The following is a 22,453-nucleotide window of genomic DNA, read 5'->3' on the forward strand; positions in this document are numbered from 1 at the left end:
GGTGGCAAGTGGTGAAGAGGGTTTGTCTCCACAGGCCAGATTATGAGTTCACAGCCAGACGTGGACAGATGGAGGCAGAGGTTAGCCCTCCCTCCTACGCTCTGCTACACACACACACACACACACATTTGGCAACCATTTTTTCACAGGACAATTACCTTGTGCCCTCTGCCAGCTCACACACATACACACACACACACACACACACATACATACACTCTTGGCCAATTAAGGACACACACAAGAAATGATACCAGTCACAGTTGAGCCACACACGAACCTGTCATGGCGTGTACATACACACTCCACAACCCCTCCTAGTTCCACAAAATATGGCAACCAGCTCTGTTTCTGAAGGGCACAGCACCCAGCTGCAGCTTTCTAACACAGAAGACAGACAAACTAAGACTCTCCCTACACATTTGGCAGAGAGGGGTTTTTTTTTCGCCTTGTTTAAACCCAGTGCTTGAAGTCATGTCCAATTCACTCTGTCTCTCTGTTCTGTTAATTCCATTATCTCTGATTATTTTCTCATAAGCATTGCTGCTCTAATCCACTTGTTGGTCACATATCTTTGTTGCACCAGCCAACCAGTGAGCTGATAATGGATATGCACGACCCAGGTTTTTAATTCACTCCTATCTCACTTTGCTCTCAAATCCACTGGTAACTGTGATGACAGCACAAATACTGAATGATGCTGAAAATCGTTTTAAAATTAGATAATGGTAAAAAAAAAAAATTCTTTGCAGGTGAATTTGTTCTGGGAATGTAAAGCAATGCATTCAGGTTTATTTATCTCTCTGCTGCCTTGTTTCACTGCGCTATTTAGTTTGCAGTCTTTAAGATCATCTTCGAATTAAATATGCACATAATTTCTCAGAGACACTGTGGTTAAGACTCCCATCTCTGGAACAACATTCACCCCCAGCTAGGATTGATTCCAGTCAGAACCTTTTTCTGCTGGATTTCCCCTACTTTGTATTCCTCTCAGTTTTACTACAGTTTCAAGAAAGAGAAGGAAAACTCAGGGTGGTGGAAGGCTTGCTCTTAGCTGAAAAAAAAAACATACTGATATTTTGCTTATTAATTCCGATGAAGGCCTTAATATGAGGGTAACACAAATACCTAAAATACCTTAAAAACATTTATGTGGCATGAATCTGATGGGGATGCACAGGATAAATATTTCAGTAACCTGAGATGAAATTATTCTGATCATACAGCATAGATAAATACGCCAACACCTGCTACGCACTGTTAAGTGAATGGCCCTCTAACTCTTCCTCCTGCTCCTGCATTCACCTTGGCCACATGCTGTTTCGGTGGCACACAGGAGCACCGCCTATGGTGTTATCAAAGTCATCAGCCCTTAGTTTTCTGATGTAGAAACTCCTCCAAACTAGAAAACACTACACCCACACACTCATCAGGAAATCCATGATCATTCCTCTTACAGTGCTCTTGTGTCATTGTGAATTGAGAATATTTGTGGGCTGACAAAACAAACTGATGTTTCCATTTTAGTGATCTAGCTCACGCTTTTGTTCAGAATAATTTATGATGAGCGTTAGACCAGAATAACCTGAAATTCTTAAATCACCAACCCACAGTAAGGGCTGCCTTGTTCAGTGGCTGCACCGTATATGTAACACTTCTTACTGAGTCCTCATTTGTGATGAAGTGCATTTGCAAATTTAATGAAAGCTATGTTTGAGATTTTAACAAATTTTTCTGCTGTTGGAATAGAAAACAATATAAAAAGTGCATATTAAATAAACATAAATTGAAACAAATGTGCTTCAATGACAAAACCCCCTGAAAAATTACACACCAAGAAATAGGTCAAACCATTACAACTCCAGAAAGCCTGAAAGAAAGACCAAATGAATGAAGAGACCGAGATATGACTCAGATGTATGTTTTGGAGTTGTTACAGAGGAGTCATGGCTCATCTAACTCAGGTGGGAAAGTCATTCCTCCACAGGGAAGAAAGGAGACTGCAAGGCCAGTGTAGGAAAGGGATAAATAATTGTACAATTGTACCAGAACAGAGATAGCATGGACAGGAGTCTAGGTCATGACATGAAAGTATGAGTTTTGTTTTTAAAGTCGGTGTGTATAGCCATGCGGATAGTGAAGAAGCAGTGTTTAGGGACACTTAGGACAATTCTGGCGGCAGCTTCATGGATGAGATGCAGATGGAGATGTTGGCAGTAATATGTTTGTGGATATAGTCTGATGTCTACGGAAATGGCATATGAAAAGGTCTACAATGAAACAGCACAATGGACGAACACAGGGGGGCTCCCCTACTGGGCTCAACATCATGATGACTGTCAACCATCAGTACAGTATTACTGGTCTCAGAACAGCAGAAAGTAGTAGTGTGAAGACATGGCCAAGGACTAGAGTCTAGAAAGAAAAGAGGAGGAGCCCCGATAGTAAACCCTGGACAACCCCAATGGAGACAATGTGCAGTAAAAACAGAGAACCTCTCTGCCTCTCATCAGATTTTCCTCACTGATTTGTAAATAAACCTGAAGCATAACAGAAGAAAGATAGGAGAGACTGAATAAAATGTATTTTTCATTACAACTTTATCCAACAGTGATTTTTACGTGTTTGTACGTATACTGCTTAATTCTGTCTAAACAAAAATGAAGAAAATGAAGTTATATGAGATGGAAACCAAGCAAAGATAAACACTACAAAGCAAGACAGTAAACTTCAATATTTAAGCATTCATACAATTTTCAATTTACAAGTTTTAATAAAAAACAAAATGTCTCATTTCAACAAGTCCCCTGGGACACCCTCGTGCATCCCAGATGATGACTTATGTACTAGTCCATACTGAGGTATTTTGGGTACTTTCCAAAAGAGTTGTCAGATCTGGTTAAATGATCTGTTGGGAAATTTTCATCAACTCCTTCCTCATTTCAGACTCTCTCTATTATCCTGTGTGATCTGGCAGCAAAAGTGTTACCGCTGTGGCATCAAATTTCCTTTTGATTTAACAGGTCAACTACAAATTATAAACAAACCTAAACATTGTCCATTTGTCTCTGTCTGCACTCCACTATATTTGTTTTCAGAGGGGATAAATTATATCTTCTTACTTATATATCTATTTTGAAGGCTAAATGTGCCATCATTTGGACTTTTTGTGCCTGCCTTTGGTCAGTATGATGTGGCTGCTCACCGTGTCTGTTTGCAGCCAGCTGTGACTAAAGCCTTGTTTATACCGGACACGACTCAGACAAATTTTTTAGTCATTCATCTCTCAGAACAGAAACGCCTTAACTTTAACCAACACTGCCGTCTATAGCAGCCCCTCTCAAGTTCCTGCCGCATCGCCCTCACACATGCACCACACTGACCTGAAGCATCTGTTTACACTTCATGTTTAGATGGGGAGATGTAATAACATTAATAATGGCTGCAGCACCAGAGCTGTGGCATAAGAGTTTACTGGAACAGAGCCATCATTGAAGTTATTGCCTACACCTGTGCTTTTCCTGCTATGACAAGTCAAAATATCTGCCAGGAAAATGATTTACACACCTACTTTAGCAAGCCAATAAATAATTCACCTCCATCTTACATGACAGTTGTCACTGAAACCCGATAAATGAGAATTTGAGTAAAATGTTTTAGTTTCCGTATCAATAATTACATCGAGGCATAATTCTAAAAGGCAGTTACAATGTTAGTAGGTTCAATGACACTGAATACTCCTATTTAAAGTCCTCATGTGTACAGGTCTATCCATAGTTACAAAAATTATTACTGTTCATTTCATTCATTTGAGTTATAAAACTTGGAAACACTTTACTCATCTGTGCATTAACTTTACTCTGTGGGTAATATTTTATTCAATAAACTGAGAATATTGTAGCTATGAGGCTTTTTATAAGAAGTACATTGTGCTATTTAAACACTCAAATAATTGCTGCTATCTTTGAACGTACGCCTTCACAAATGTGACGACACTCATCTTTGTGATGAATCCTCTCATCATCACCCAGTCCCATGCTGTGTGTATACACGCTGTGATGACACTGCACTATGGATGACTACACAGCCTTTATATGTCTCTGTATGTATGTAAATCTGCTCAATGATATGTGGCGCTTCTGTTGGATAATCGCAAGGTTCAGATCCTATTTTCAGTCACACATTAGCCATTGTGTGTGCGCGCGTGCAAATGTGAATGTATTTTACGTGCGTGTGTGTGTCTGTACATGACAGCCTGCATACATGCTTGTTTGCTTTCATATTTATGAGTCATTTCCAAAATATGTCACTTTCTTTCCGACTGTGCTGGCAACATGCTGATGACTCAGCCCATTCACCACATTAATCCTGTTTCCTCGCAAACTGTACTCAACGCATACTCTTGATTTAATGTGCTGCATTATAGGCCAATGCCATTTGATTTTGAGAAAGCACAAGTACATGAACATGATGTTTCAACACTTGTCACTGAACCAAAGACAATATCAGAGAACGCTGGAGTACAGTGAGAGAACAGCACAGAGGTAACACTAGATCATAGCTGCTCATGCTGCTGGCACTATCTCAAAGGCATGATTTATTTAGACTTAACCTCTCGTGCAAAGATTCATCACCTTCAAGCAATATCAAGATATTCACATTCAACAGCTCTACCCTCCAAATCACACTGAAGGATTCACAGCTTCTTCATCACAATCACCATAGATTTTTTTGCACCAGCTTTGTTTTTGTTTTTTTTTTGTTCTTTGCTTGAAAAAGCTTTTGTGATCATTATAGAAAAACAAAGGCCCTTAAGGAAGTCAGCCAAATACGCCCCTTCACCTTAGATCAAATGGTTAACAAATGAGCCACTGGTGCCACTGAAAACTGAGTAGTGAGCGGGACAGTAAGAGCAGGAGAGACACTCCGGTTAAACACTTATCTTCCTCTCTTGTCTAACTGTGTAAGCACATTACTCTGTTTGAATGAATAATAACCAACAAAACATGTTACTGCATCTCATGTTTTCATTTTCTGGCACCACTGATAGCTAGTGCAGTGCTTAAGAGCTACAACACTGTGTACAGTATTATGTAACCTAAATGCAGCTACTTTAAATAATATCTCAAAATTTCAATGACATTCTAATGGGGAAGTTGTTAAAGGTGCTTTTCCAACACTTTGGTTGACTGGCTCTGTAAGTGTCCTGTAAGGTTGTGTGTCATTTCTGAGCAGCTTTTTGTGCAACCCAGGAAAAAAACGTGTAAGAGCACTTTATCGTCATCATTTCCACAGAGCAGCAGAACATAGGAATAAAAGGGTAAACACAGCTGGACTGAGTTTGGGTTTTGTTGACAATAATTCTGCATTAATCATTACTTTATTTAAAAGTTACACATAAGGCATTTGATCATGCAAAGGATCTACTTTTATGTCATTAAATCACTATTATGTTACAATTTCTAATCTATCATTTCTAAATAGCAGTCTCTATTGAGGTACCAATGTGACCCCTGGCACCTCTGCACCCTCCTCATGCAGCTGAACTGTATCTCACCTGTTGCAGTGTAGGCTCTGTGGGACCTGACTCAGTTTCACTGGTCACAACTGTTTTTTTTTTTTTATATATATTTCTAATAGCTGCCAGCGGGTACACTGAAAAATAAATAATGTATTGTAGAATGTATGTAAACATAATTAGGCATTTTTCTACACTGTTTTACTTAAAAAACTTAAACAGCAGTTTAATGAGGTGATTTCCTGAGTGCTTGTATTTATTTACTCCAACTCACCATCTTGATTCCAGTTTGACCTCATTGCCCCTTTTAACGTGCGCTTTTAAAAAAAAAAAAAAAAAAAAAAAAAACGTAACTTTGAAAACTCTGTAAAACTTGTATTGTCAGACTTTTTCTTATTGTTGTGTAAGGGATATTAAGCAACATCCTCTTCTTAACCATTACATTGCAAACGTAACTTTTCATCCATTTACTGCTCTGCCAGCAGACAACACTCTGGGCCAACTAGGCAGCTAATTTAACAACATGCCAATCCACACCACTTTCACATTTTCCATACGACTCCAAACATAATTAACCTGCTGATTATTCACACTTAATGTGGCCGACAAGCCGACAGCTTCAGCTGTTTAGTCAAATGTGTGTAAAGCAGCATTTCTGAACAGATGAGTCTGTCAAAATAAAAACATGTCTATTTATGATATGGATCTGCGATATACTGGCTACTTGGTTTATCAAACCCAAAAACCTTTCAATTCGTTAAACAGCCCAGCACAAAAAAAGCAACTGCTTGTTACAACTATTTATTGTGTAATAGGACCAAGACTCTGACTGTGCATAGTTTTTGTTTTTTAAACAGGAGGTCAGTGTGAAACCTGATGTGTTTAGTTGACTTTTTGAATATAAATGCTGGAAATTTTGAGCAATTTTTAGCCAAAACTGAAGTAAAACTCATTTGTTTCTTCTTCTGATTTATTTTCATGCATAGATCAGAACTGTATGAGCCAACTTTCCACTTATATGCAGTATCTAAGGTTAGGGTAGCTCTTGATGTATTATCACAAGTTCAAAGTCCAGCACATCATGAAACACATTAACAGATTTTTTTTTTTTTTTTTTTTTAATGTAATGACCAGTTCAACCAGAGAACAAGGAGAGACAAACAGGGAGGAACTGAGGGACAAATCTCATGGGGAACACACTGACACAGATGAGAGACAAAAGAGGAGAAGTCATGACAACATGAGGGAGAGAACTGCAGGGGAGAGAAATCTAACACGTAAAACATTCCCACAGAAATTCAGGTGAGAGGCTCTTTAACACTTGGTAAAAACATTGATATTCCCTGTGTTACAACTGATTCTAATTTGGAGTAAATCCACCCTCATTTTAATTAACAATTATCAACTCCTTCTCACACCCTAAGTGCTACTTTTAGTGCTTAATAGGAATTGTACGGGGAGACCTGTGAGATTTTGCAGAAGTAAAGACGCCTTATTATCATAATTGTATGCAGCATGCGTGTGTGAGTGTCTGTACATCTGCTGAGTTGGATAGTAATCCTCCTCAAGAGTCCTTTCACACTAAAACAGGCTCTCTATAACTGGCCAGTATGGCGTTAAATTTGCGATAATACTGATGGCAACAGACATACAGCAAGCAGCCTTTGAAGAAAGTGGACCAAAAATTGATCCCTTTAAGCCCAGTAATGTTTTACTTGTTAACTCAAATTAATTATCCTTCTTAAGCACAAAATATAAAGCCGGAATGAGAGTCCGCTGTTGCAGTAAGGCACTGTCAGTTTGTTTGTAACATGTATCTTGAGATCAAGATTAAATTTAAAAAGTTAAAAGTAAAAAATGTCAAACATTTGACGCTCCCAGCCACTGAAACATGAAAATTTGCTGCTTTTCCTCATCTGAATGTTATAGTAAACTTAATATTGAATAAAACAAGAGAAAAAGGAGAGCAAAGAATGAAAAGGAGACATCACCTTGGACTCAGAGAGAGAGAGAGAGTGTTAATGAGATACATCTCCATGATGTTCATGGACATATAGTGTCGACAAATAATGACAAAGTCTTTACACTGGTGACACAAGCAATCCTAAGTAATCAATAGCTATAATGTGCAATTAAATAGGCTAACATTATTATTAACTTTATTAGACCTCAATGTACTACTCTAAGTGAGTCATAATTGATGGTTTACGCTGCCGTTAGCTTGCAAATAGGTGAAGTAATGTTTAAGTGTCACACTGCTACATACTTGTCTTATCGTTTCAGGTAAGACATTTTTGCTGTGAATGCCACGACATACACACCACACTCACACCCTGTGTTTCTGTGATAGTATTCTAAGTTCATTGAGCACCACAAAATAAAAGCACAATAAATACAGCAAAAGGGCCACGTCATATCAGAGCTGAATCAGGTAAATAAAGCATATATATTTGTAAATTACCATCAGAACACAGACTGCAGAGGAATTTAAAAATGTATAAACTAGAAAAAAATGTGCTGGAGATGCAGTGAAAAAGGTTATCTTCTTCTATCAGCCCATGTTCGTGATGCAAACATGAATCAATTGAACTGTACAGTGGATTTTTCTCTATTACAAATGCTTGCGTAAAGGACTCTCCCCAGCAGCAGTAAGAACATCTGTCAAATATCTACTGCAAAGCCTGAAAGGCCTTTTCACATCAAGTCAGCTTTAATAGGTAACTGAAGACCGAAATTCTCACTATCACTTCAACCTCTCCATCCAATATTCCTGCTTATTTCCTCCTGACTGTTGTTCAGCTAAACCAAACCTGATATAATCCCGCTCCTGTTTCCTCCTCTCCCTGTCTTCCCGAGGCTTAGTCGATATGTTAGACTTCTACACACGTGCGCAGCGAGATAATGCAAATGTTTCTATAAATAGGGACAATAGTGCTGACAGTAGCACTCTCTCAAGTGAGATATCTCAGTGTAATTTTCACTAACAATCACACACACAAACGCGCACGCGCACACAAACACGCGCACGCGCACGCGCACACACACACACACACACACACACACACACACACACAGTAAATACTGGCAAGAAAAATCTACCCTATTGCTGTGTGCTTCATCATAGTGATAGTCCTGAAGCAGCATATAAACACTTGAGCTGCAAAGCAAACACATTTCAGATATGGGCTATATGAGGCTCAAATATAGGACTTCTCCGCACAAAACAAATCAATGTACCCTACACATCTTAAACAAATAGCACACAGCTTGAATCTGCAGCAGACTAAACAGCTTATATCTACATAATAATGAACTCTGCTCTATGTTAGACAATACAGCTTGTGTACAACACAAGCATTATACTTCACCATAAAACACACATTTATTTGCCACTTGTACAACTCAAATTCATGTTGTACATCTAGTTGTAACGCACAACACATATCTCACTACTACTAGTTTTACATAAAATGCACTGCAGCCATGAGAAAACTGTATTCCACATGATCATACCCGCAGTCTATATCATCCAATGCAACATAAAAAGCAGCCATAAAATTATAGTCTGTACAAGCCTCTAATCTGAACTTTCAACACTAGTGAAGTGAAGACAGATGAGATGGAAGAATAACTGCGATGAACAGTGCAGAGAAGCACAGCACTCATCCTTTATCTCTTTTGTTGCCTTTCTCTCTTTCTCACCTTCCAGCTCATGATGAATGACATCGGTGAGGTTGGGCTCTTCACCCCACCAGAAGATCCACAGCTCCTTGGCGTCGGGCTTGATTTTGCGTCGCCATACACACAGAAGGTTGGCCTGCACGCAGCGCATGAAGCTGCGCAGGACCGGGTCGTCCTGGGCCGGGGCCGAGATCACCGGCCCGTACTCCCCGCTGCTGCGGAAGCTGTAGCAACGCCATTTAATGCCTGTCAACTCCGCCTGGGAGAGAAGAGAACAATGATTAAAATGCTGCAGCTGCAAGTAGCCCATTAAGCAAACTAAAAATTAGTAATACAGCATTGTTATTATGTGCACTGACTAATAAACTAATTTCAATGTCTCCGGTTTCAAACATGATTAAATTTAACGTAAATGCTTAAACAATTAGTTGATTCACTGATAAGTCAATCAACAGATTAAGTCATTTATCAAGCAAAAAGCACAAAATATTTTTTAGTTGTAGCTTCTTCAATTTGAGGATTTGCTGCTTTTTTTCTGTTTTATAGCACTGTAAATTGAATATCTTTGTGTTTTGTACTGTTGGTCTGACAAAACAACATGTCTGAAGTCATCATCTTGGACTCTGAGAAACAGTGATGGGCATTTTTATCTGTTTCTGACATTTATAGACCAAACAAATAATCCATTAGTCTTGAAAATAATGGCACAATTATCCACAGTAAACAAATCAATCATCACCATAAAAACCATTTATCGTTGTACATTTCCTGACCAGGACTATTCAGGAAGCATTTGTAATTGTAATTCTGCAGATCATTTAAGTAATAGTTCCTATTGCAACATATCCTTTCTCATTTTCATACCTTTGGTGAAATTAAACAACTATTACACACAAAATCCATAATAAGACTGCAGTGAGCGTAGTGTTAACCATGAGGCACGAAGCTACAGTGTACATAGATATTGTGTTTCAGATGAAAGAGACCATCAGACAATGTTGATTCAATCAATAACTGCACAGACGCTGTCCAATTATGCTATATTTTCACCAGCTCCCTGCTTACTCTGCTTTGATCCTTGTGTAAACATTTAAGTACATTTAATGTCTCCCTGTTGTGTCCTTTTAACCTTATTTAACTGATAGCATCATTCGCTACTGCTGCAAAGATACAATAAAGTGTGTGTAATTATTGCGGAGAGAAGAAGTAGAGAGTGACAGCAAGACATAAAGGATGGTCTTGAATGAAATACTGGGAATGAACTACTACAGGAGAGACAGCATTGAAATATAGAGGGAGCTACAAAGAGCGAGAGAGACATGAGAAGAGGAAATAGTGTCAGGGTCGGTGTTTGGAGCCCGGCCCAGCAAGTGACATCTTCTCCATTTAATCTAATGGGATGATAGGTGTTTATGTTGCCTATACAGACTTGGGAGTGGAGGCTCGGTGCCATGATGCATTAAGTGATGAGCCAGAAAAAGAGGTAAACTTCTACTCCACCAGAGACGGTAAACATTTCAAACTTTGTAAATGAACATACACATGTAAACAAGCAAAAACATCAGTGACCCCATGATGCTCATATATGCTTTGGAAACTTTTTTTTTATGTTTGTTTGTGTCCTTGTGTTTGTATTTATGCATGACTGAGTTGAGTTAACAAAGGCATTGTTGAACAGGATGGAGATTTGGCAGGCAGGTGGGGGTGGGGGGGTCTCTCAGTGTGTCACGCTGCCCTCCTCTCCTGTGTTCACCCAGCTGTGAGGATCATGTTTGGCACAGTGGCCCAGGCACCAGGCCATCCAAGACCAGCTGAGAGAAGAAAAAATACTGACCCATTTTAACACAGAGACAGGTAGAGAGGAGCTGCTCACGGAAAATTAAAGCCTGCGGTGTCTTTGAAAGACGGTTTAACAGCTCTGATGACAGCAGAAAGAGGAGCCAGGGATGCTTGTGTGTTTTCAGCGCATGTATAGAAGCGTAGCAGGGATGTGTCCACATTCAAATCAAGCCAAATGCATTCATCTGAGGGAGTCTGCGTATGGACTAAAAAGATACGAGTGAAGCATAGAATACAGCATCTTATAAGTGAGTGCACACTGAGGTATGAACATGACCCCCAGGTACACCCTGACTTCAGAATGCACCCATAATTACAAGCATGTCCCTCCAGTAATGACAGTGTGTGTAATGGGAGATATAAACATCAGTGCTGTGATAAGCCAAGCCCTAAAATTAGCCATGACAAGGTCAAGGATGCTATTTCTCCCAAAGCAAAGAGGAAGACATCTGCTTGCACTGCCTCGTCACTCCCAGTCAATGTCAAAAGTTCCTTCACTGTCTGACACAGCTGTCTGCCGCTACTGAATCAGGAGCGCAGAGAAGCAGATGAGGAGAAGTAAAATGTCAGAAAATATATTCACAGTAAAAGCACACCAGTTGTTTGTTTTATTAGGCAACACATGCTCTCTGGTGAATTTATTGTCAGAGATCCCCTGCAGAGATGCTTTAAGACATATCATAATACTCTGCTAGGAATAATAATTTGTGTCTGATTTCCACACCAAAAAAAAAAAAGTTAATTACCAGTTAACATGTCTACTGCCATGCTAGTCGCTCTGTGAGGCTGTACTTAGGCACAGCAGCGCTTTAAGCTAACACCAGCATGTTACCATGTTCACAATGACAATGTTAACACCAAATCCCCAAAGTCAGTGGGCTTCATCCTTTGGAGACTATATACTGCATGTTCCAAAAAAAAATTCATAGTGAAATTGTGAAGTCTGGGCCAAAGGCTGAAAATTCTTAGCAATACATCCACACTTTCTCCTTCATTGAAAAATGCTAAATCTATTAATGTGCACAAAAAACACTGCTTGATCATTCTGTTTATTCCCATCTTAAATTCAGATTTAAGATGAGAATAGAGAAACATTTCCCCTTCAACAGATGCGTTTGAAAACAATTTGGGTGCAGGTAAGGTGTGTTGTATTTTCTGGTGAAATATCACACTAAATGACAGTGATGTTTTCCTTGAACCCAAACACAGGTCCGGTGAGTTTTTCGACTATATGAAAAGCACTGACCAAACCCCATGCTGAACTCCTGTGGAGGTTTAGCTGTGGCACAGCTGCAGGAAGAGGAACAGGAGCCACAGTCACATGCTCGCAGAAAGATCCAAGCACATGCCTAAACACAAACACTGACTGACACAAACACACACACATCACAAGTAGCAGTTGTGATGATGTGCAAACCAGAAGTGCTCTAAAACACTGACATGCATCAGCAGGCAGACATATTCTCAGGCTGATATCCAGTTATTTTTCAGTGATGACAGCTAAAATCTGCCTGTCTGGCTGTGTGTATTTTAGTGGTTGTTTCTGCCCTGTATGTGCACACGCATCCATACGTATGCATGTGTTTTACTGTGTGTGCGGGCCTGTATACTGGGGCTACATTGTTACTGATTGTGCCCTAGATGGCTTCAATTTCTTAGCACACTTCACCTTCGCTATCAGCCCTCTAAGGTCAAAGTAATACCAGGGCTAACAAACAGCCAATCCCCATAATCATATGAATAAGTTATCGCTTGTAACAGGTAAGGGGAAGCGAAAAAGAAAACCTGTCAAGCGTGTGAAGCAAGTACAACTTTGGTGACAAATCTTCTGTCACATGAATAAAACCAAGCTAATTATTTCAACTTTAACTCTATCAACGTTAGTCTTAAAAGAATTGAGGGGGACTTTAGACAGATCAGTGCTCAGGTATCAACCAGTCAGAGGATAAATTATTGAATGCACTGACTGTACAAATAGTATTTATTTATTTATATTTATATTTATATATAATTATTTTTTTTAATACAGGTTAGTAAATTGTCATCTTTGATCACTGATCCTAAAAATGTATTTGATAAAAATGTCCTTTTGTGCCATCAGCGGTGGCAACGATGGTGTGTTTGGTGGGATGTGTGTATTTGTCAAGATATCAGAGCAAATATGTATCCCAAGCAGCAAATTCCTCGTCAACCTTTCAGAGTACGAAAGAGCAATTCAGTGATTATTCTAGACAGCAGTCTCTGTCTACCACAGGGGTAAAAAGGCGAAGGGGTCAAGGAAAAGACGGCGGGGTCAATAAAGCCAGCACTCCTCCAAGCTCCTTGTTCTGTAGGTTGGCTGGTTCAATTTCTGATTGAGTGCAGGACCAAAAACAAGAGTTTTTCCTTCCATTGCTAAGACAGACCAAAGCTGTGACCTTACTCTCACCTCTATTATCTTTCTCGTCTCCACTCTCCCTCTCATCTCTCAGCACTCTCTCACTGTCACGGATGCCTATTGAATAGACCCAGGAGTATCTCACGCTCTCTCACTCACTTTTTTTTTTTTAATTCCTCTCTTTATGTCTTTTTGTCTAGTAAACAGAGAAAAGATAACAGCTAACCATATGTTTCCAGAATAGTTTTGTGTCAGCACAGAGGAGGTGGAAGATTGCGCTCTGTTCCTAGTATTCCATGAAAGCCCCTCTTTTCAGCTGGCATGAAAATCTGTGTTTCTCCCACTGGGATTGATTCGTTATTATTTTACATGCTTTTGTGTTTTTGAAAAATGATTTTAAAGAGCAACTTAAACTTAAAACCAAAGAGTTAAAAATCATTTCCTGAATATAAGGTCAACTGAGCCCATGCTTGGAAAACACAGTCTGTATCCCAACTAAAGGTCATGCTCAGTGCACAAAACATGTGCTTATAATCAAAAGAAAATATGGAAGTCAGAACTTTAATCTCTAGCATGCTTTGCTCAAAACAGAAAGTAGTGAATAAAGTCTGAACCATGTGACTTCCACACAAAAGAGGATCCTTTCCCCAGGGACTGAAAAGGTTTGTGATACTGTAAGGCTAACAGGCAGACGCTTACATACAGTATATGCTGTTTATTGTTAAAAGCCCAGGAGCTTTACAATGCAGAGGAAACCTTCATCACTTAGATAGCAGATCACACTTGACATGCACTTTGCAGGAATGCTTCTGCAGACTGAAAATATTTTGCCCCTCCTGTTCTTTCTTAAAAACATATGGGACCTTTTGAATGGACCTCTTGAACTTCCCAACATGCAGCTGAATGTATGTTTGTGTTGTACTTCCATGGAGGAAAACACACGCAGACACACACACTTGCACATATTTTTTCTAAACATAGAGTCAGACGAGGCTTGGCTGCTGCCTGAGACAGAGAATGTATGTATGAACAACATATTCAAACATAATTTAACAGAGTTATGTACTTGCAGAGCACTTCCTTTCACTTTCACGACAAATGAGCAGTCATTAAAAATGTATGCATTTACATAAGAAGAAAAAGAAAAAAACAACATTTAGTCCGGTTATATGCAGATGCTGGAGCTTTATTAAGGACACATTTCCATTAGAATTGCAGCTGATGTGAATGTTTGAGCTTGCATCTAAGTGGATAGGTGCCTGGTGCTCTATCAAAGCTGACAAAAAGCGTATGAAGAGAGTCATCTAAGAGAGATGCCACTTCTTTAGGAATCTCACAACAGCGTAAGAGCCTCGCAGTCTGATAGTCTGACAAAGGAGGCACTTTAGGCAATGGAGAGACAGCTTGTATCAGCAGTTTTACCTACTCTGGCACGAGTGAAACACTTATTCTGTCAGAGTGGCATAGCTTTCTCATCAACGTCAAATCTGTTTAGACACTTGACAAGCTGCCAATATTTGGGGTGTGTTCAGATCGCTTGTGATGCCTGTGAGTCTTTAGATAAGACTTTATCAGACACATGCAACACTATCTATCTTTCTTTGATTCAATGTCAAAGAAGGGGGAAACTTAATTATTTCTAACAGACACTGTGAAAGAATCGACTCTGTACAACTTATTTGAAGTTTCAGCAGAAACACTCTTTATGTACGTTTTAATCCCTAATATTTTCATGAAGTCAAACCCAATTTTTTGCACCATTTGTGGTCAGCATTTTCCACCAACAGCCATTTAATGTATCTATATGCTGTATTTAGAACTCTATATAGTAATTTTCATTGTTGCTGGCAGAGTACACCATTGCCGCATTTAATTGAAATTGCCTACCTACACAAAGGACACAATACACGTATGTCATCCCACATTTTTGAAATTATATCTCATTAATATCGCCTCATTGTTTACTGTTCAGTCTCTCACAGCCGCCTCAGAGCTAGTTCACATTAAAAGCATTCTACTGGCAAAGAACAGGGTGGCTTTGATCATGAAGCAGTGAGAAAAAAATGAAATGTATTTGTCACTGTGGTTGGAACTGACCCCAATAGTTCCTCAAAAACACATCTATAAAACAACAACAGTCATTTTAAACATTTGTAGGCAGCAGATCATTTTTAGATAACCAATTAACTCTTTGGAAACCTACTGCTATTCACAGTGCTCGCCGGTGTTTGTGGCATGATGGAAAAGGCAAAATAATGACTGACTTCTTTCATAAAAGAACATGAGTTTGTTTGGCTGCGCTGTAAACAGATATACCAGTTGCCCTTCTGTTGTATTTCTGACAAAGTAGCTGCTCAGCAAGTGTCTGTTGCAGCATTAAACCCCAACTGATGTTACCACAGTAACCGCAGTCTCACCAAATGAACCAGGACTGAAATCTTAGGACTTCAACTTTAATGACATTTTCCTCAAATGCGTCAGAGCTGCAACGTTGAAGCAACCCGATGAAAAATCAAGTATGAGAAATAAATATGGACAAAGACAATGTAGGTTAGGCGGCTGTGCTACTAAGTCAGCAGTAAAGAGTCACCAGTTAGAGGAGCCGGTGGCAGAAATCAGAAAACACAACGACTCCCCCTTCATCAATTAACCCACTGAAATCAAATTAACCCACAAGGAGTCGCGCTCCCCTCTGGCATTTTACACCACAAATGAAGAGCGATGCACATTACTGCACTTGTGAGGGAGCAAGAGCGACACAAAAGCACCAAACAGGTGTAGAACGAAGGCCTCTGGGGCCGCAGACACTAAACAGATGCTTTTCCTCTGCCTTCTGCCGCCACCTTTACAAGTCCCTGCAAAACAAGGGACCGTCATTTGATCTGTGTTCTGCTGTAGCATCCAGCCCTGGGAGGTGAGCAAGCCAAGCGACCTAATTAGAGCAGTGAGAGTCCCCAGGGCTGAGTGACGGATAGACCTGCCAATCACACTGCAGAAAGCCTCCATCAAGCCATGACTTCTCACCTGACACAAAGAGAGGCGGAAGGGTGGAGGCAACAGCAATGGAAGACAAATAAGGACAGCAAGACATTGTGTACAGTCGCACTGCCGCATCTAAAAGGGCTGACAAGATCCCCGGCCATTTGGCAAATAAAACAACACAAAGCTGCAACGTCAGGCTGCTTTTAAAGCGTTAAGGGACGGGCCGAAGCAGTGGCCCTGCTTAGCCTAAATTATTAACATGCAAATAAATAAACCAGTCTCTGCTTTATTAGTGTCTCTGGTGTAACTTAATTAAACTGTGACAAGCCACAGGGAGGGAGAAATGAGAAAGACAGAGACAAAGACAGAAAAACTGAGACTCACAAAGAAGGAAAAACAGAAAACAGACAGAGAAGTAAAAACAGTTGCTAGGCAACATACAACATCTGTAGGAATTCAGCAAGGTATTCAATTTTTGAGATTTCTGTCTCCAGGGTTACAGTGGAAATATAACATTTCAAGCACTTCTGTATCCCTTACTTTACTCTAAAAAATCACAAAGGAGTGCACTCCATGTCTGTGTAATGTTGTCTCTCCTGTGCAGAAGTACATCTCCATTTGTCCATTCAGCTGAGCTGAAATTTAGCTTAAGATATTATCAAGCATGTCATACATGCGTCACTAAAGTCCTGGGATTACCAAAAGCAAGACATTAACAATGCGGTATAGGATTACACACTGAGTTTCTTTAGTGAGAGAATGATTTGAATTTTATTAAAAAATTATTCAGTGCAGTAATTGTACAATTAGCACTGCATGGAGGCTTCTGAAATGCCTACAAGTAGTTAATAGTCTGATTGTTCCTGAAATTGGGCAAATGGAGCATAAGTGATATGAAAAATATCTCATTTGGCTTGTAATTTCCTGCATTGATTTTTTTTCCATGGGGATGCTATTTCAGATAAAATGACAGGCCCGCATAAGTCAGCATGACTTTTCCTTGTTTCATTACACACCAGATAAACAAAATACAAAGGAGAAAAACTGGAAAGCAGCAAAGCCTCTGTGTGCGTCTGTATATGTGTGTGAGAGTGTGTGCGCGTGCACAAGACGCCAGCAGGGCCGGACAATTATTTACCGTAGGTCACACCTGAACAGGTTTCAACTCGCAACTCACCTGGCTGCTGTCTCTAATCTGTTGTTTGCTTACTAAGTGGGAGTGGCAGCCAATCAGAGCTTCAACACTAGAAGTCCCCTGCACTTCTGCTAACACGTTCCACACATACACTCACACAAACACACACACAGACTTATGTAATCCCACTCAAGTCCTCCTCTCCTGTCTATTCACTCTTTGCAATAGTACCATGGCATGTTCATATCTCTCCTAACACCACCCTGCCTAAACACTTGCACACTCAGTCATGTCTGGTAAATTATCGAACCTTTTGCATCTCACTATTATATTGCAAAGGCCATTTATTCCATGAAGCAAGCCAGGACTGAAATTGAGCTGCACAAATTTTCATTAGCATCTGAAAAATCATGGGTGTCTGCCTAATTCAAGATGAGAGAGAGCGCCGTTTGGCAGCGCAGGGAGAATCAATGCACCGCAAATGGCTGTGAATCAACAGTCTGCACATAATGTGTTTGTTCTCATCAAGTACCCGTCTGATTGGTCACAGATAATCTCTCAATGGAACATGAACACATGATAATTAGAATTTGCAACAGCACAGCAGACAACATTAATGTTTTCCCTCTCTCCCCTTGTTTTGCAGCTCTAAAAGACACCCTTTAACCTAAGTGTGCTCTAACTGCAATTGAATTCCAGCCAACCATGATATTGGCACGACTGTCTGGCTTGCAGAAAATATTTCCCTGGTTACAAGCAGGGCCATATCTCTCTTTAAAGAAATTCTCTTTGTCAAGGTCTCTGCAGTCAGGTGAAGAGACTGCAAAAAGATCTCCCAGAGACAAAGCCGAGGACTCCCGTGTGACGGCACAAAGATCCACAGTAACACCGAACGCAAGTTTTATCTGTTTCTGGAATTTATCTACCAATCAGACAACAGGCCGGGGAATTCTTAATTTGAACCAGAGGATCTGTAGCAACACAGATCCAAAATCTAATAGTTTATAGGAAAGTGGTGTTAATCTGTAGGGGGGAAAAAAACACCAGCGTTTTGGCGGAGTGTCTGTTGAAGATAACAGGAATATCAGCAAAACAACTACACACAGCACATTTGGTTAAGTAATACATTTAGGCACAATTTCAAGACACTTGTACTTCAGCAATTTCACTTCATTTTTCTTGATCCTAGCAGTGATTTCTCTTATTGTGTATCCTTCCAAGATCCTCACAGATTTCTAGAAATTCCTGAAACAAGTTTATTTGTTTTTTTTTTAAGAAAGATTGAAACAGTTAAGTTTTTAATTATTTTGAGAAAAAAAGACTTTTAGGGCTCAATAACTAACAAATATATCCTGTTAAGATGATTTTTTTTTGCAGCAAAAACATTTAAATGATCAGCACTCAACTGTACATGTAGTTACAATTGGCTCCATCTCAACCAGCCAAAACATTAAAATCCTGCTTCCAGGTTAATGCATAGGTAACAATAACCCAAAAATGTGTCATATGTGAAACAAACTTAAAGGAACAATTCTGCATAATGAGTGCTTTAACTTTTGATGAACTTGTTAACTTTTATGTAGGTAGTCCATATGCCAGCTACCTAGCCAACTTTCCAGCTATCACAAGCACTTGATGGCACCAACTACTTGCCCATTCCTGCCAATCCTCCTCCTTTCCCACTCAGCCTTATGTCGCCCTGCACACATGCAGGAACACCAGCGGGCGCTAAGAATAGAACACAGCTGGCACTGCAGGGCTTACATATTTCACACTCAAGCCACCGTGCTCCAAAATACTCCTGCCCATCCCGTCCCATTTCCAGCTCCAGGACCAGCGGTGGTTCCCTCCCTCCTTCCCTCCCTCACTCCCCCCCCCCATCCCCTCCCTGACCGTCTTTGAACTGTTCTTCACCTCTGTGGCAGGGCCCTGACAAGCCTACTGCTCAGATAAGATACATGACTACACACGGGAGAATTTACCAGAAAAGAGATGTGTGGTAAAAACAGAAGCAAAAGTGAGGAGAGCCCTGTCTTCCTGTTCCCAACCAATACACCGCCCTATTTCTGTCAGTGGCTAACCCACGCTTATTCACAAGTCATTTTGTTTTGGCAGAAAACTATTTCAGAAACCTGTATGTGTGTCACTTACATACAGAATGTCGTGTTCACACAGGTGAGCCACTGCCTGGACGAGTCCTATTGCGATGACAAGGGATTCCCACAGCAGTGACAGGGGCAGATTAGAGGGAGGCGCCGCACACAGACTCAAGGTGAAGGCAGTGCTAGCTGTCAAAATTGCAAGCGAGCAGAGCCAAAAGCACAGGTTGGGCGTAGGGGGTGGACTGTTTAGTGAGAAGTAACCAGATGGAGCGGCTCCATAGGGCACGTAGCAGAAGACTGGGGCTGCTGCCTTGGAAACCTGGACTGATCCTCTCCTTGTGTAAGAGGACACTGCCGTGGCTTCAATGTCATCCATAGATATCTCGATATTAGCTACACTTTCACAGCTTTCACAGTGAAACACAGAGTTAAAGTACTGTCAAGTACCAGCAGCTGATATCAATTGCCTGCATTCATAGTCTTGTTTACGCTTTCTTTCATCAGACAGTTCTTGATTTAAAGGATAGGTCCGCTGATAATCTATATTTTTCATGTTGTCAAGAAATCAGCTTGGAAAGACAAATTCCAACAATAAACTAATCCAACTAACAAGACCGGTATGTCCGGCCAAACTCTGATATACCTGTGTGCCATAGCAAACTGTTGAAACTACTGCCCTGGCTGACACGTTCCCTGGCTACAATGAATACAGGCACTATCATTTATTTTGAGTCAACACTACGTGCACCAGTATTTATGGCAACTAAATCCGCACATGAAAATACTCTCCAACAAATTCTCTATTTAGCACTGTTTACATAACATTTGCTATAACTTACAGTGCCTTTCTTTCTGGGAAATTATTTAGTCTCTGTTTTTTTAATGAAAGTTTATAACTGGAGCCTCTTGAAATTTTTCATCTATGGTCTTTTCATTGTTGCTTGTACTTAGACTACAGCCTTACAGATACTGGATTTTAGAGGCCAATATCAATATCAATATTTAAGAGTTTAAAAAGTGAAGACATAACATAACCACTCATTTTTGGTAAGATTCCCTTGAATTTGGTTGGTAAAGAATTGTGACCAAGATATGCACTGAGCAGGATACAGCTGGAAAATAAAGTGTCATGGAGTAAGTTACCTCATACATATTTCTGGTATTTCTGTTCTGTGTTTTATCAACATATAAATCAACCCCAACACATCTGTGATGTATTCGATATATCAGCTCATATTAGCTTACCGCCAAAAACTGACTTCAGAGTAAGGTAAGAAAAATTATATTGTTTTGTAAACGCTACCAACACTCAGATATCATACCAACACTAGCACTGAATAAATTCAAAGGATACACAGCCCTATTAAAGTCCAACTTGACCAATTCCTCAGCTCAGCACATCATGACACACACTTCATCCAACCACTGCCTCTATTTCATCCCTAAGCACCCTTGCAATATCCACTACCATTAATAATGAGGAAATGCAAACAGTCTATATTAAAAAGGCACCATTCTTGATTACCTCCTTCTTCTTACAAGCCTCGGCCACTCACCTGCCATAAATCAAGACACTGCTGTTAATGGTACTCCCTCAGCCACATCCCTTAGCACTTTATTTCCATGCCAGACAGTAGCATCATTATTATACATGCAAGATCTCTATTGGAATACAGTTTGGCTAATGAGCACCTCTTAGTTGATCACATTAGACCTTCACTTGAGGACACTTAATTACCAGTGTTGCACTCCACACGCCTCTGTCGAGGGGACAGGAGAAGTCCTTTAATTAAGGTCTCTGCAATATACCTGTGTTTGTACAAGTCTGCATCCTTGGGATGTATTCAAAGCCTAAATAAAGGCGATAAAACATGTGGTGTGTATGTACATGTGAGCGTGGGTGGAAGATTTAGTGTGTGCATGTGTGTTGCATTTGTGATACATATGTTTGTGTGGGCATGTGGGTGTTTATTTTTTCCCTGTCTCCGTGTCGGTGCTTGTGTTTGTGAATGCATCGGTGTGTGTGTATTTGTCTGTGTGTGTAATATGATGGGTGTTTGAAGTTTGTCTCCTGAGTCTGGATGGTTTACAGAGTGCACAGGACACACACGCGCACACACACACATGCTGAGGCTTCCTGTGTCGTGAGGCTCTTAACTGTCTCCTCCTTGCGTTTCACATTCAGGCTGGGACTCGGTGTTATAAGAACCTGCCCAGTCCACAGAAAGATGACTGTTTTCTCTCTCTCTCTCTCCCTCTCTCTCTCATTGAGTTCTTCCCTCTTTAATTTTCTGTCTTGCTCTGTCTCACTCTTTCACTCTCAGTTTCTCTCTCAAACAGGCTGAGGCTAGCAGTCAGGAAATGCACATCAGTCATAATACTTTCCTAAAATGAAAACAGATTCCGCTGCAGTCCTTCAGCCGCTCCCTCTCTCTCTAACTCACTCCTTCAGCTGAAAACATTCCTCTGTTTCTCCTCTCGTCCTCCACCCTTCCCTCCTCCATCGCCACTTCAACTTAACTCACCAGCCCCCCCCCCCCTCACTTACAGAGGTCTCGTTTGCTTTCTGTCACAGATGGATGATCACCAGCACACAAGACAGTTGTTTTGTGGGTTGTGTGATAGCAGCGATCTCAAGTATCTGACACCGGCCTCACAGAAGGCATGACAGTAATCTGCTGCACCCCCATAAAGTCCCACAGTACGGGCACTTATGCTTTCTAAGTTACTTTTTATTGATGCAGGTTGCAGTAACAGCCAGTAAATCAGTGTGTGGGACGAGGTTAGTGCATGTTGGAATGCTGTTTAACAGGCTGTCA

General features: G+C 40.4%; 1 protein-coding gene across 4 annotated transcripts in view; it reads right to left on the bottom strand.

The window, feature by feature from the left end:
- Positions 1-22,453, bottom strand: part of LOC121195273 (mediator of RNA polymerase II transcription subunit 13-like) — a 101,115-nt gene that overhangs the window by 74,902 nt on the left and 3,760 nt on the right. For all 4 annotated transcript variants that reach the window (XM_041058623.1, XM_041058625.1, XM_041058624.1 and 1 more), the window contains one exon: positions 9,221-9,458. In XM_041058623.1, coding sequence (XP_040914557.1) covers positions 9,221-9,458 — 238 coding nt within the window. The remainder of the gene's footprint in view (positions 1-9,220; positions 9,459-22,453) is intronic.

The sequence above is a fragment of the Toxotes jaculatrix genome, chromosome 16, assembly GCF_017976425.1.
Source record: "Toxotes jaculatrix isolate fToxJac2 chromosome 16, fToxJac2.pri, whole genome shotgun sequence".
In the NCBI taxonomy this organism is placed as follows: Eukaryota; Metazoa; Chordata; class Actinopteri; family Toxotidae; genus Toxotes; species Toxotes jaculatrix.